The sequence below is a fragment of the Amblyomma mixtum genome, chromosome 10 (genome assembly GCF_055824585.1).
Source record: "Amblyomma mixtum isolate Tamu chromosome 10, ASM5582458v1, whole genome shotgun sequence".
Classification (NCBI taxonomy): Eukaryota; Metazoa; Arthropoda; class Arachnida; order Ixodida; family Ixodidae; genus Amblyomma; species Amblyomma mixtum.
Window position 1 is genome coordinate 168,976,667 of NC_143021.1, and position 14,117 is coordinate 168,990,783.

The following is a 14,117-nucleotide window of genomic DNA, read 5'->3' on the forward strand; positions in this document are numbered from 1 at the left end:
GTTCTCTCAGATCACGAATAACAGTTTGCCAATATCCCTCAAGAGATACGTATACAACAGCTCTATCTTACCATGGGGCGGAAATGTGGAGGCTAACAAAGAGGGTCCAGCTTAAAGTTGAGAGCAACACAGCGAGCTATGGAAAGAAAAATGATGGGTGTAACGTTAAGAGATCGGAAGCGGGCGGAGTGGGTGAGGGAACAAATGTGGGTTAATGACATTCTAGTCGAAATGAAGAGGAAGAAATGGCCTTGGATAGGACATTTAATGCGAAAGCAAGATAATTGGTGGTCCCTCAAGGGAAGCTGCAACGGTTTTTTGAGAATTCAAGGTTATTAAAAAATTCCAATCTATCAAGATTCTAGATAAAGCATGCCAAGTATTTTTGCACTAGCATTTAAAACGGTGACACAATCGTCGATTAAAACCGCGACAATGTTTAGGCTTCTCCTTACTACGTTGGAGGAGTGCGAGGAAACTCGGCAGTGACGTCATTGTTGACAAAATTTCAGACGTCCGCTGCTTACGCCTGCATGCTGCTGTGCGTCATCAGATGGCGCCAAACAGTGCTTCGTGAGCTTCACCTTCAATGGCGTCGGTTTTCTTCCATGGAATAACCGTTTCTTCACTGGAAACATAGTGCCATCATACGTGACGTCATTATTGGGACCTCTGCCCGTCCCTGTGCACTTCAGAGAAGCTGAACGCTGACGACGACTTTATTCGGCGATTAAGCCATCATTTCAAATGCTAGAACAAAACAATTTCACAGGCTTTACCTGCACATTTTGGACATTCGGCAACCTTAAACTCATCGAATTCTAAAACCGCTTCAGTTGCCCTTTTAGGGTAACGGAGTCGTTTTCAAGTGAAGGCAAGCGTAGCAGGGGGCAGCTGAAAGTTAGGTGGGCGGACGAGATTGAGAACTTTGCTGGAAAACAGTGGCCGCAACTGGCGAAGTACAGGGTTAATTGGAGAGACATGGGAGAGGCCCTTGCCCTGCAATGGGCGTAGTCAGGCTGGGATGATGATGATGTCGCTTTGTCTAGTTTGCTCTATGTCAGAGTATAAACGTGCCTTATAGGTGCAGCCTTTCGTAGTTTTTGTTATGAAACGATGCATTGTAAACATGGATCACAATGTGAAGTTTACCGATGCTTGGTGAATTGATTCTGGTTTCAGCAGTTGAACGGCAGTTCACAAAAAACATGAGGCATAAAAAGAGAGCGACTTTACCTTTTCATTCCCTTGCGCTGCAGTCGTTGTGCTGTAAGCCTCGCCACTGGTGAAGCCGTGTGGCGGGAAGTTCCTGACCAAAGGGGTGGCCAGTGCCATGCTGCAGGTGACGCCCCGGCTCAGCTTCCCGGTGAGCGAAGCCCCGCGCCGGAGCAAGGTCATCATCGCATCAGCCGGCCTGGGCCTCATCCTGCTGGGCGTGCTGACCAGGCAGGTGGCCTTCCTTGGCTCAGATCGTCTTCATTTCTGTCTACTGACACTGCAGGTCAAAAAACTGGCCCTACTGGGAGGGGCAATACAGTGAAAGGTGTGACAATGCAAAACAACGATAAACACTAACGAAGAGTAATCCTGACTGTAGCAGCAATGTTGCTCAGTCAAGTACATTCTGGCACCAGCACAATAACTAACAAAACATGAGGAGCCGCACATGCGAAATAACAACGAGGTGGGCAATTTTTACTCGAAACAACGGAACTGTTTTTGGGGAAAAAAAGGCATCACAGAGTGAAGAAGTTGGGAAAACATAGCAGATTGCGAACACTGCTTTTGTTTCAGTTAGTTTGTAGCGCGCACCAGGTTCGTCCGAGAGGCAAACGAAGAGACAACCTAGAGATTCCGTGCAGACTGGTTTTATTTTCAAACAAGCGTCCGCGGGAAGAAAGGGGAACAACAGGAGAGAGGGAAAGAGAAAGCGGCGAGCCATTTGTTCCTGCCGTGGGGCGAAAGGGAGCGGGTGGCTAAAGACGAGCACACGTGCGAGGCGCATATCCGGCGAGTCAGCGACCCCTCCTCACGGCACCTACGGAGCCGGCTCGACTCTTTCGCCTCGCGCCCCCACAAGTTTAAGGAAGAAAAATGTTTTTCCAGCTCTTCTGCAAAGTGATTGCAGTACCTCGACAGGTATGGCATTCCATTCATGTATAGTACGCGGAAAAAAAACTATTCATATGGAATTTTGTTTTAGAAAATATTGCCATAAGTGAAAGGTTATGTCTGTGTCTTGTCTGGTGTGAACTTCACGCAATGTGAGGTTTCACGCAATGAGGCCGCTGGAGTGCGCTTTTTCCATTTATAATGTTATGAAAAATTGGAGACGAAAAATTGGGAGCCGTGACTCCCGGAGACACAGACAAGGCACAGACATAAACAGACATAACCGCAACTCTGGGAGTCGAAAAAGAGACAGCGAGAAAATATATATAGAAAACTCGGACCTGCCGCCGCGGTGGCTCAGCGGTTATGGTGCTCGGCTGCTGACCCAAAAGACGCGGGTTCAATCCCGGCTGCGGCGGCTAGAATTTCTTTGGGGGAGAAATTCTAGAGGCCCGTGTACTGTGCGATGTCAGTGCATATTAAAGAACCCTTGGTGGTCGAAATTTCCGGAGCCCTCCACTACGGCGTCTCTCATAGCCTTAGTCGCTTTTGGGACGTTAAACCCCATAAACTAAACCAAACCAACCAGAAAACTCGGACCACCCACGCGGCTTCCGTACTCACTCGCTTCGGGCTCGGCAACTCCACGGGCGCTAGGCCTCGCGCTCCCTCGATGCGGACCAAGTGGTTCTCGTGCTGAAGAAACTTGAGAAAACTTGACGAAAACATGCTGAGCATGTCGAAAAGTTCAAACATGCTGCAGCGCAATACACCTCGCACTCAAGAAAGCATGCCGCAGGTCCTAGCGATCAAAATTCACTCTAGGCCTACCACTTGTCAGGTACGGACAAAGAGCGTTCCTCGAACCGAACAGACTGTCGTCCAATGCTCCAAGAGCAGGCCCCACGTTGGGCTGCCAGATGTGGGGTTTTAATTGGAGGAGATAATCCGTTCTCCCCCTTTAACCGTGGCTGACAGAGTTCAAAGCCGCACGGACCCCACCCCGTGGTCGCGTAAGCTACCGAGCGCACGCCGACCACGGCGGGCCTTGCTCTGCGGGAACAAAGGAACGACACTCTGGCTGACACAAACAAGGCATTTATTGCTGCAACAACAATAACGCCAGCTAGCAACAAAATACACTGAGGAATCGAGGATGTCCGACTCACCAGCACGGTTACGAGCGAGCGTTCGCCCACGGTAGGGCAAGAGGGAAGCTCTGAGGCCAGACGGGACGAGCTGAGGGGAACATGTTTCCACACGAGGTTGCCCGCGGCGAAGAGCGGAGCTTTGCGCATGAACGTCCACACGCTTCCTGGTCCCGAGCAAAAGAGAACCGGCTCTCCTCCGCGAGAACGCAGCAAAACGCTATCCGTGGCGCTGGTGTCGCTGCGACGCGAGTGCCCTCCCCTGTTAGTTAAAGTAACCCAACTGAGAAGAGTGCGTTTTGGGGGGAGCTAACCACAGTTGGGGTGCATTGCGGGAAAGCGAACCACGGGGGACGAAGGCGTCCTCACAAGTCACGTGGCTCCTGTTGCTCGAAGAAGATTGGTGGGTCGCAGACAATGGAATTAGTGTCCGAGTGAAGCTTGGAAATGTTGATAACCGGTGATCCCCTCTTTTCGACTGTGGTCGACACGGCGGTCACCTTCCAACCGCGCGCGGCCGATGAAAAAGGCTCGATGAGGCAAGAGGACATCGCCTGTCCGGTCGGGCCGAGCACAGCCGAGGTTCCGAGCGTAAAAAAGACCTGCACGTGCAATAGCAGCGTGAGGCGCATGTCGGCAAGCGTGCCGGCTCCAAATCCATTCGGCTTTTAGAGATGAAACGCTGATATTATACGAGTACAATGCATGAATACATCTAATGGCGCGATTTTGAATTGATTCTAATGCTTCAACGAGATATGCTTGGTGCGGATTCCAAATGGGCGATGCGTATTCGAGTTTCGACGCAACAAGCGATTTATAAGCTAGTAATTTTACATGTTCCGGGGCATTTCGCAAATTACGTTTCAGAAGTCCATAGTCCATAGTTAGCTGTGGAGATAATGTTAGTGACATGTGTGCTCCAAGACAAATCGTGAGAGAGGGTTACACCTAGCTATTTGTAAGACTGCACTAAGAGTGTGTTAAGAATTGTGCAAGGGAAAGAAAAGGGACCTGCGCCAGCGGGAGAAGTACATGCATTTGCATTTGTTGGCATTTGGCGTCATTAGTGAATTGCTGCATCATTCTGAAATGCTGATTAGATCGTTCTGGAGAGCAGTTTGGTCAGATATGTTATTGATTGTGCGTTACATGACGCAGTCTTCTGCGAACATGCGTATATTAGAAGAACTACACTGAGGTAAATCGTTAATGTATATTGAAAACAACAGAGGACCAAGGACAGATCCTTGGGGCATGCTGGTAGTTACTGGAAGGGTCTAGATACATAATTGTTGTCTAAAACCATTTGCGCAGGATTGGACAAAAATTCCTTTATCCACATTATAACGTTAGGGTCCAGGTTCAGCAGTTGGAAGTTTTAGTAGCAAGTGTTGGTGAGTTACTTAATCAAAGGCTTTCGCGAAATCCAGATAGATTGCATCAGTTTGCACTTCAGAGTCCATGTTAGTATTCAAGTTGTCAACGAAAAGAGCTAATTGGGTTTCACAGGAAAAACCTTTGTGGAACCCATGCTACGAGCGGTAAAAAAAGCTGTTACAGTCTAAGACAGAAATAATTTGAGACTAGACATGATCCATGATTTTGCATGGCACGCTTGTTTTTGAGATAGGTCGATAATTTAATGCAGCATTTCTGTTACCTGTTTTGTAGACTGGAACGACCTTTCCCACTTTCCAATTGTCTGGCATGGTTCCTGAAGAAAGTGACTGGGAGAAGAGCAATGACAAGTATGAAGCAACTGTGTGGCTCGTGTTCCTTAGAATATCAGAGTTAATACTATCAGTGCCAAATGATGACGATGGTTTAGTCTTCTGGATTATGGATGAAATTCCTTCTTCACAAAATGTGATGCTTGGCATGGTACCTTCCATATTGAAAAAAAGGAAAAAAAAAGGCCTAATGCAGAATTAAAGCGTCAGGACATTCAGCATCGGTTTCTTGTAAATCATTGGCGAGAGTAATAGCGCGTGTAGGGAGAGGGTTTATTACCGTAATTCCGGAAATTTTTTGACTCGCAGAATTGAACATACTGAAAAGCACCTGTGTGCAGGCCGCACCCTGTTTTCCTGAAGAAATATTAAAAAAACAAAAATCCATGCAAGGGCCGCACCCAAACTTTTCACGACCCATGCACGAATAACCTTTGAAATGCACGTGCCTCGGCCTCCGTGATGAGCTCCGGCTGCGAGCAACGGGCGCTTGATCGCGGAGGCCACACACGGGCACAGGAGCTTCCAAGTGCCGCCCACGGATGGCGCCCGAGGCCAAGCTCATCATCTACTTTTTTCTCCGCCATGAGCTTTCGCTATCAACATTACCTGCTCCTTTTTTTTTTTTTGTGGCTGTCAAAGGCCTGGGATCGGCGGTAACGTGCTAATTCATCGTAGTCGGTGCCCTTTAGCACGACGGGCGAGCACTTTTATAGCTGTGTGGCTGGGAGTTTTTTCTCCAACATGGCCAGCGTGTGGCAGGCCGGGAATTCGACGTGGCCGAAAAGTGCAGGAGTTGTGACTGCGGCGTGCCTAAATTTTCATATGCGACTCCTCTCGCTGGGGTTTTCGTGGGCCAAAGTCGGAAAGGTTTCCGGCTGGAGATGAAGCTTTCCAAACAGACGTTTGAAGTGAGCATCCCTGAAAACTGTGCGACTGTCCCATGCAATGATGTTGTACGTGCTGTGGGTCCGCAGCAGCTGCCACGGCAGCAGCACTAGTGAGGACTAGTAGTCAGTTGAGCAAAAACTTTTTAAGATAAAAATTGAGGGGTGCGGGGGTAGGCGTCGGCTTGCAATCGTTTAATACAGTATTGATCGCTGTGCCAAGTTCGGGGTGCGCCTGTTATGCGCGGAAATAAAAAAATCAGATTTTTCGCGACCAAACTGGGGGTGCACCTCTTTTGCGATTGTGCCTATTATGCGAGTAAATACAGTACTTGCCAAAACTGTCTTGGGTTAGTACGCAACAAATCTGGAAGTGTAGTAGCATAAAATGAACACTTTGTACTGCAGATCGCAGTCAAATATTCATCTTCACCTTCGTAGTAGGTTTGCCATCGAAACGAGTTGTTGTTTTTAGCTGCCCGATAGACATTTTTTATTTTTGCCTTTTTAAGGATTTAGTAAACCATGGTTTTTGGTTGCTGGTGCGAATGTTGACAGTTGGTACGAAATCATTTAAGTTGTTCTTAAACATCGCCAAATTATCCTTTATCGATTGACTGTGGCATGCAGCTTCGAACCTGGGAAAGAAGGTGTCAAACCCATGATTTATCGCGTCATAATTACCTTTTTCGTAAATGGTTATAGTAGTTTTCTTTTGAGTCTTATTTGGTGTTACAGGAAAGGAGAAGGTAGTGTGAATGACATTATGGTCGCTAATTCCTCGAAGATATGCAACGGGAAGGAGAGCATCGGGGTTATTTGTCAGAATAAGATCCAGAATTGTTTCGGATTCAGGCGTGACGTGTGTTGGCTGTGAAATTAATTCTGTTCAGTTAAAGTTCAAACAGACGTCAACGAAGTTCCTTTTCTCGGGGGTCGAACCTGTTATTGAAGATGGGAGGTTGCACCAGTCAGTGTTTGGGAAGTCCCCGAAAAGGACGATGAAAGCATTTGGGCACATGGTGACACACAGCGCAAGAGACCATGGGACCAGAGTAAAGAGAGACACAGGACAGGCGCTGACTCTCAACTGAAGGCTTTATGTGCTAAAACTTTCTTATACGAAGGAAACAGGCACAAAGATACACCACAAAACACACACAAAAACCAGAACTAAAAACAGCTTTGAAAATGCGCACCACAATCAAACGTTCTGAAGAAAATCCATCTCCTTATCAATTAAGGAAACTGATGGTTTGCTGGCGCAATTATGCTTGTCATTTTCAATGTGGAAGGCCTCAACCACTTCCCGTGTAGTCTGATCATTGTGCTTGTACAGCACTCGTGCGCAATGAAACAAAGCAGTGGAATTTTTCTTTTTCATCTCTTCACATCCTAGACAATGTTTGACCAGATCTGATAGGGTGTCCCGATTTCTTAACTTGTTCCTGTGCTCTTGTAGGCGCTTGTTTAGGCACCCTCCGGTCTGGTAGCTTATTGTGAGTTGGATTAAATTATTACTGAGTCCGTTGCAAAAGTCGGATGGGGAGGCCTGTAGCTGACTCCCAGTAGCACTGTTTTTGGTGATGCTCGACGCAGTAACCAGAGTATTTCAAGCTTTGAATTGATATTTACCACAGTACATAAAATTTGGGGATGAACTGCTCTGAGAACACCACCGCCCCTGGATCCTTCACGGTCAGTTTGACAAACTTGGAAGTCAGGTATCAGTGGCGTCATTGTTTAGCCAGATTTCTGGTAGAATGAGCAAATTGCTGCCTGTTGATGACATGATGTTGGACACGAGCTCGCTTTGGAAGAAAACTGCGAATGTTAGTGCAAATTGTGGAAAATGAAAGGTCACATCTGGACGTGGGTCCTGGTTTGTTCTTCACTACTAAGGGACGAGATGATTGCTGCTCAATTCTGTGACACAGTTCGATGTCTCGCCAAAAATGGTACTTTCTTGGGCTGATGCACGAGGTTTCTTTTTAACTCGGAGAAGAATAAGGTACTGATTTGGATTTGGCAAAGGTTGGTAGGTGTTTTCTCTCCTCAGGGCGAGTGAAATCTTTGCCGATGCTGTATTTTGCTCCTCTCAGCATTCGGCCATTTGGTGGAAGAGCGTCCTTAGTTTTCCAGTGCATGAATTTTGCTATTGGGTGATTCCAATCATCTGAGTGTTTCCGTAAACTATATGCCCGTTCGGTATCTGTAGGTTCAATATCAGCTTGTAAGTTTTCATGACAAATCTGGATGACTAGTTCTTCAGACTGAGCATATGTCTCATTAGTAGTGGTATCAGGGATTCCATAGAAGATCAGATTACAAAGGCGTGAACGGTTTTCAGCAACTCTGAAACAAGGCGAGTTGTTTCAGTTGAGGTCACTTGCAGGGTTTCTATGTCTTGGTGTAGGGGCATGAGGGTCTGAGAGTGGGCCTCTAAATTGATCATGCGGTTGTTAAGGTCGTTTATTGTTTTGTCTGTTGTTGTCAGCTGTACTCTAAGGTCCTTTATCTCTTCTACAAGAAGCACTTGGCCTGCGATTAGTTTTTGCAATTCGGTCAGGACAGTGTCTAGGTTAGCAGGGCCAGGATTTGTTTGTTTCGTAGCGGCACAACACTGTGGGCTCGGGAGCTGTACCAAGAAGTAATTGCTTGATTTTTTAGCACAGAGTTCGTATGTTTGACTGACCTGCATGGCGAAAGGGAAGCAAACTGCGCCGTGGCACAGTCTCCGCCCACGAAGCTGTGTCGACAGTGGCTCTTCTTTTATAGCTGGCTGCTGTTGATGGTGATGAGTCTTTCCAGGGTTGTTCGAGGACAGGCATAAATGGCGATGAGTTGAAACCAGGAAGGGGGTGGCACGTAAAACTTGGTGCTGGGCTAGTTGGTTATACATTCTCTGAGATAGGTAAGCGCCAATAAAAGACGCTCGCATCTGGCTGTCCCATCTTCGTGGGGCCCGTCCTGACGACGCACCTGGACCAGCCAGGGCAGAAATTAGCAGCTTGCTGATTAGACACGACAATCTGCATGGCGAAAGTTAAGTGGTTAGCAAACTGGCACAGTCTCCAAGCCCAGCGGCGGTCGTCGTCGAACAGAATGCCCGCCGCGCTCGGCCGTGCTCTATTTAAAGCTGATAGCTAACTTTCGAGATTAAGCGTGCAAAGTTAGAGAACATTCTGGAACAACATAGAATCGGCTCCGCCTGGATGCGATCAATCGAGATAAATCTGGTCATTTCTTGCATCACAAAGCGATAAAGCGGCATTTAAGAATGAACTAACAAACGCTTCAAAGATTCACGGCAATATGGTCTATTGTCAAGTATCCTTTATGAAAATCCTGCCTGATCATTTGCTTGATTGAAGTCTAAGGTTTTCCTAATTCTGTTTGCGATTACCTTAGTAAATACCTTGTAGGCAACGGACAATAAGCTGATCGGTCTGTAATTCTTCAAGTGGGCGCGGCGAAGCGATTGGCATCATGTCGCTTACCACGAAATTCTTTTTCACAACACAGGTTCTCCTGTGTGTGATCGCCGATTCATCAACTGTCAACGGCATGTGTACATGGCCAAAGGTTTCAAGCTGCGCTGTGGACACTGCCTTTTCTGCGCATCCTCCGTTCCTGGCCAGCAAACCGGATACTTTTCTACCCGACATTCGCACATCCGTTACGTCGACACTGAACCCAGCTATAAAAGAGCCTCCACAGCAGTTCTTCGGCAGTGGGCGCGGCGAAGCGATTGGCATCATGTCGCTTACCACGAAATTCTTTTTCACAACACAGGTTCTCCTGTGTGTGATCGCCGATTCATCAACTGTCAACGGCATGTGTACATGGCCAAAGGTTTCAAGCTGCGCTGTGGACACTGCCTTTTCTGCGCATCCTCCGTTCCTGGCCAGCAAACCGGATACTTTTCTACCCGACATTCGCACATCCGTTACGTCGACACTGAACCCAGCTATAAAAGAGCCTCCACAGCAGTTCTTCGGCAGTGGGCGCGGCGAAGCGATTGGCATCATGTCGCTTACCACGAAATTCTTTTTCACAACACAGGTTAGTTGTTCCTTTTCAAAAGTTCGTTCTGGCAACGAAATTTTTCTTGTTGTTGTGCCGTGCCCACGCACTTATATGAACCTGGTGTATGAATTTTACTTCATGTGCAAAATGCTACTCTGCGGCGATGTTGAGCAAAACCCTGGATCTTCAGTCGAAGATATGTTTCAGTGTATTTTGGAAGGTCAGACTCGAATCTTTAAAGAGCTTGAATCCATTAAAACCTGTGTGTCAGAAAACGAGCAACTGTTGCGTGATGTCGATTCTCGGTTGCGTTCTTTAGATGGACAGCTGAAACAAATGCATGTAAAGTCCCCTGAGATTGCTACTTTAGAAAATTCTACCGCTTCCCTTCAGAGCATTATTACTTGGCAAAAGGACAATTTAACGGATCTTGAGGACCGCAGTCGTCGCTCTAACGTTGTTGTGTATGGCATTGATGAATCCCCGGGTGAAAGTGAAGAAACACTGAGAACTAAGGTGATTTCGGATGTATTTGGTGTAAAACTGGGCGTCCAGTGCACGTCCGTCGCTCGCATTCACCGTCTTGGGCTCAGCGGAACTCGCAGACCAGTCATTGCGTACTTCCAAGATTTTAATGAAAAACAAGCCGTCTGGCGGAACGTAAGCAAGCTCAAAGGTAGCAATATATACCTGCAAAACGATTACAGCCAGCACACGCTGCGCAAACGCAAACTGCTTTGGGAAAGCTCGAAGGCAGAAAGAGATAATAAACAAAAGGTGTATCTTGTTTATGATAAGTTGAAAATTGACGGTAACCTGTTCGTTTGGGACGAAGTTAATAACACACGCGTCGCGCTTCCTTCTCGGAACGCCGTAGAGACACGACGGAATGCATCCACTGCGCCCAAAGAGTTACGGGTAGTGAACTTGAATGCACAGAGTATTGCCAATAAAGTTGACCAGCTTGAGTTTCTCATTTTGGCCCATGATCCCCACATAATGATAATTACCGAAACTTGGTTGCATGACGGCATTACTGACAGTGTTATCGTCCCCGCGTCACATAAAATGTTCCGAAGAGACCGACCTACCCGTGGTGGGGGCGTAGCCGTCATAATAAAAAACTGTTTGAATGGCACTGTTCTTAACCAGATAGATGACCATGAGAGTTTATTTGTTAGGGTAAACTGCAGGGGTAGTTTGTTCACAGTCTGCGCAGTGTACAGACCACCATCTGCCTCCCCCGATTTCTTGGTTGAGCTGTATGATCATATGTCTTTGTTCAAAGATGACCGCCTTATTCTCGCTGGTGATTTCAACCTTCCTTTACTTGATTGGGCTAACCCTGATTGTGTTTTTAATGATTCAACCAACCCTCTTTTGAATATTATGCTGATGTGTGATTTGGTGCAGACTGTCTCTGATTTCACTAGAAAAGTGGGTAACGCTCGTTCAATTCTTGATTTGGTATTTGTCAGCGCTAGTTTATCTGAATACAGTGTGCATGTTGACACGGCTATCTCTGATCACAAAAGCGTTCATTTGTCTTTGCTGCTTGATGCCCAGAAAAACCATAAGATAGCGAACAATAACACTGTAAAAAATTTTTCACGTGCCGATGATCTTGCGATCCTAGACAAACTCTGGGATTTATGTGATAACCTGCCTAGCGACGTCACAGCAATATGGACTACACTTAAGGACACTATTCACTTTTGCATTGAAAATTTTGTTCCCAACCAGCGTGTACGTACAAATAAGCCTAATCCGTGGATTACTAGAGAAATCATTCATTTGCATCGCAAAATTAAACGCGCTAAACGAAGCGTTCATAAAACTACCTGTTTTCGCACGCTGAAAACTCAGCTAGCTTCTAAGCTTTCCGAAGCAAAAAAAAACTACTTTTCTCAGGCACTGCCCAACTTCTTAAGAGAGAGCCCTGAGAAGTTTTGGCGTTACCTACGTGATTCTAAAGATGAGGTAAATCAGCTATCTATTGACGGCATGGTCTCGGAGATTCCTGTGGATATTGCAAATCACTTCAATAGTTTCTTTCATTCTGTCTTTGCCTCTAGTGATCCAGATTTGGAACTTCAGGTATCTGGATCTGATATATCAGGTGACTTTATAAGCTATGAAGGCGTACTAAACATGCTGCTAAACTTAAAAACGAAATCGGCAGTGGGGCCTGATGATATCCCTAATGAGTTTCTGCGCCGTTATTCCGAACCATTAGCCCACATTTTAACTCGCCTCTTCGAACTTTCATTAAAAGATTCTGTTGTCCCTGATGACTGGCGCTTAGCTCGCGTTGTTCCAATTTTTAAGAAAGGTGATCGTTTGAACGTTAACAATTACCGTCCCATATCGCTAACTTCAGGTACCTGCAAGCTTATGGAGCATGTTATATCTAAATATCTTATGTCATTTCTGGAAAAAAATAACATCCTGTCTCCCTTTCAACATGGTTTTAGAAGAGGCTTATCTACGGTTACTCAGCTCGTCACTACAGTTCATGAATTCGCTTCATCGATTGACAATGCTGGACAGGTTGACGTCATTTTTTTAGATTTCAGCAAGGCGTTTGATCGCGTCATGCACAATAAGCTCATCTTTAAACTTCAGCATCTTGGTCTTCCAACAGCACTTGTCAAATGGATTAAAACCTATCTTTCCAACAGAAAACAGTTCGTCGATGTTAAAAAATCTCATTCACGTATTTTACCCGTTACCTCTGGTGTGCCTCAAGGCAGCGTACTTGGGCCTCTTTTATTCCTTATTTATATCAATGATTTGGTTAACTCCGTAAATACGTCCGAAGTCAGTATTAGACTATTCGCAGATGACTGCATTCTGTTTAAGAAAATTAGCAGCACTACCGACCAAGAATGCTTGCAGTCAAATCTTAATAATGTCCTAGAGTGGTGCACCCTTTAGTCCATGAAAATAAATAGCGACAAATCGGTTCTTCTTCAGGTTACTAACAAGAAAGCGCCATACAGTTTTAATTACGCAATAAACAATCTTCCACTGCTACAGGTGAGCGAATACAAATATCTTGGAGTCACCATTACAAATCGCCTTTCATGGTCCAGCCACATTAATAGCATTTGCTCGTCTGCTTCAAGGAACCTCGGCCTTCTAAGACACAAATTAAAACACGCTCCCTCTGAACTTAAACAACTTGCCTTCAACACACTAATTCGTCCGAAACTTGAGTATGCTTCCGTCGTATGGGATCCGCACTTAAAAAAGGATATAAAGAAACTTGAAATGATCCAAAGAAAAGCCGTCCGTTTCATTTTTAACGCTTACCATAGCTCTATCTCGCCATCTGTTCTGATGTCTACGAAGAACATATCCACTCTAGAAAGAAGGAGAGCACTCGCAAGGCTTAAATTTCTGTACTCATTTTACTCTAGTCAATTTAATATTAATGCTGCTCCCTATATATCCCCCCGTTCTACACGACAGACACGCAATAGCCACAACCATAACCTTACCCCGTACTTTGCACGCACAAATACGTTCAAAAACTCATTTTTTCCCCGAACAATCACAACATGGAACTCACTGCCAGCAAATGTCTTTTCGGCTCAGGATGCCGCTGCTTTTGAAAAGAGTGTCTTATTGTATGTGTAAACTTAACAATATCATTGCCCTCTGTTTGGTTTTCTTCTTTTATTGTTGCCGGAACGCTGGATTTGCGTAGTGTTTGATATTATTTTTGCTTTTTGAATGTTGCCCCCCTGCTTGGTCTCTATGACTGCAGTATGTGTAAATAAATAAAATAAAGTCCTTGACGTCTCCTTTCTTATGAATTAAGATAATGTTAGCGTTCTTCCAAGCTTCTGGTACTCTCGAGGTCACAAGGCATTGCGTATACAGGGTGGCTAGTTTTTGTAGCACAATCTCTCCTCCGTCCTTCAACCAATCTGTTGTTACCTGATCCTCACCAGCTGCTTTCCCTCTTTGCATTGCTCCTAACGCTTTCTTTACTCCCTCCTTCGTTACTGGCGGAATGTCCCACTCCTGTGCTCTACTGCTTAATTGACGTTCTGATCGCATTCGCTTCTGTATAAAGTTGTGTAGAACTCTTTGGCTACTTTAACTGTCTTATCTATTGCTAATGACATTGTCCTCTTTTTCTCTTAATGCATACATCTGGTTTTTACCTATGCCTAGTTTTATCTTCACTGCTTTTAGGC

At 45.8% G+C, this 14,117-nt stretch overlaps 1 protein-coding gene across 1 annotated transcript in view; it reads left to right on the forward strand.

The window, feature by feature from the left end:
* Positions 1 to 14,117, forward strand: part of Miga (mitoguardin) — a 197,121-nt gene that overhangs the window by 3,438 nt on the left and 179,566 nt on the right. Inside the window, exons 2-3 of the mRNA XM_089565035.1 lie at positions 1,260 to 1,446; positions 4,935 to 5,011. Coding sequence (XP_089421161.1) covers positions 4,971 to 5,011 — 41 coding nt within the window. The 5' untranslated portion in view covers positions 1,260 to 1,446; positions 4,935 to 4,970. The remainder of the gene's footprint in view (positions 1 to 1,259; positions 1,447 to 4,934; positions 5,012 to 14,117) is intronic.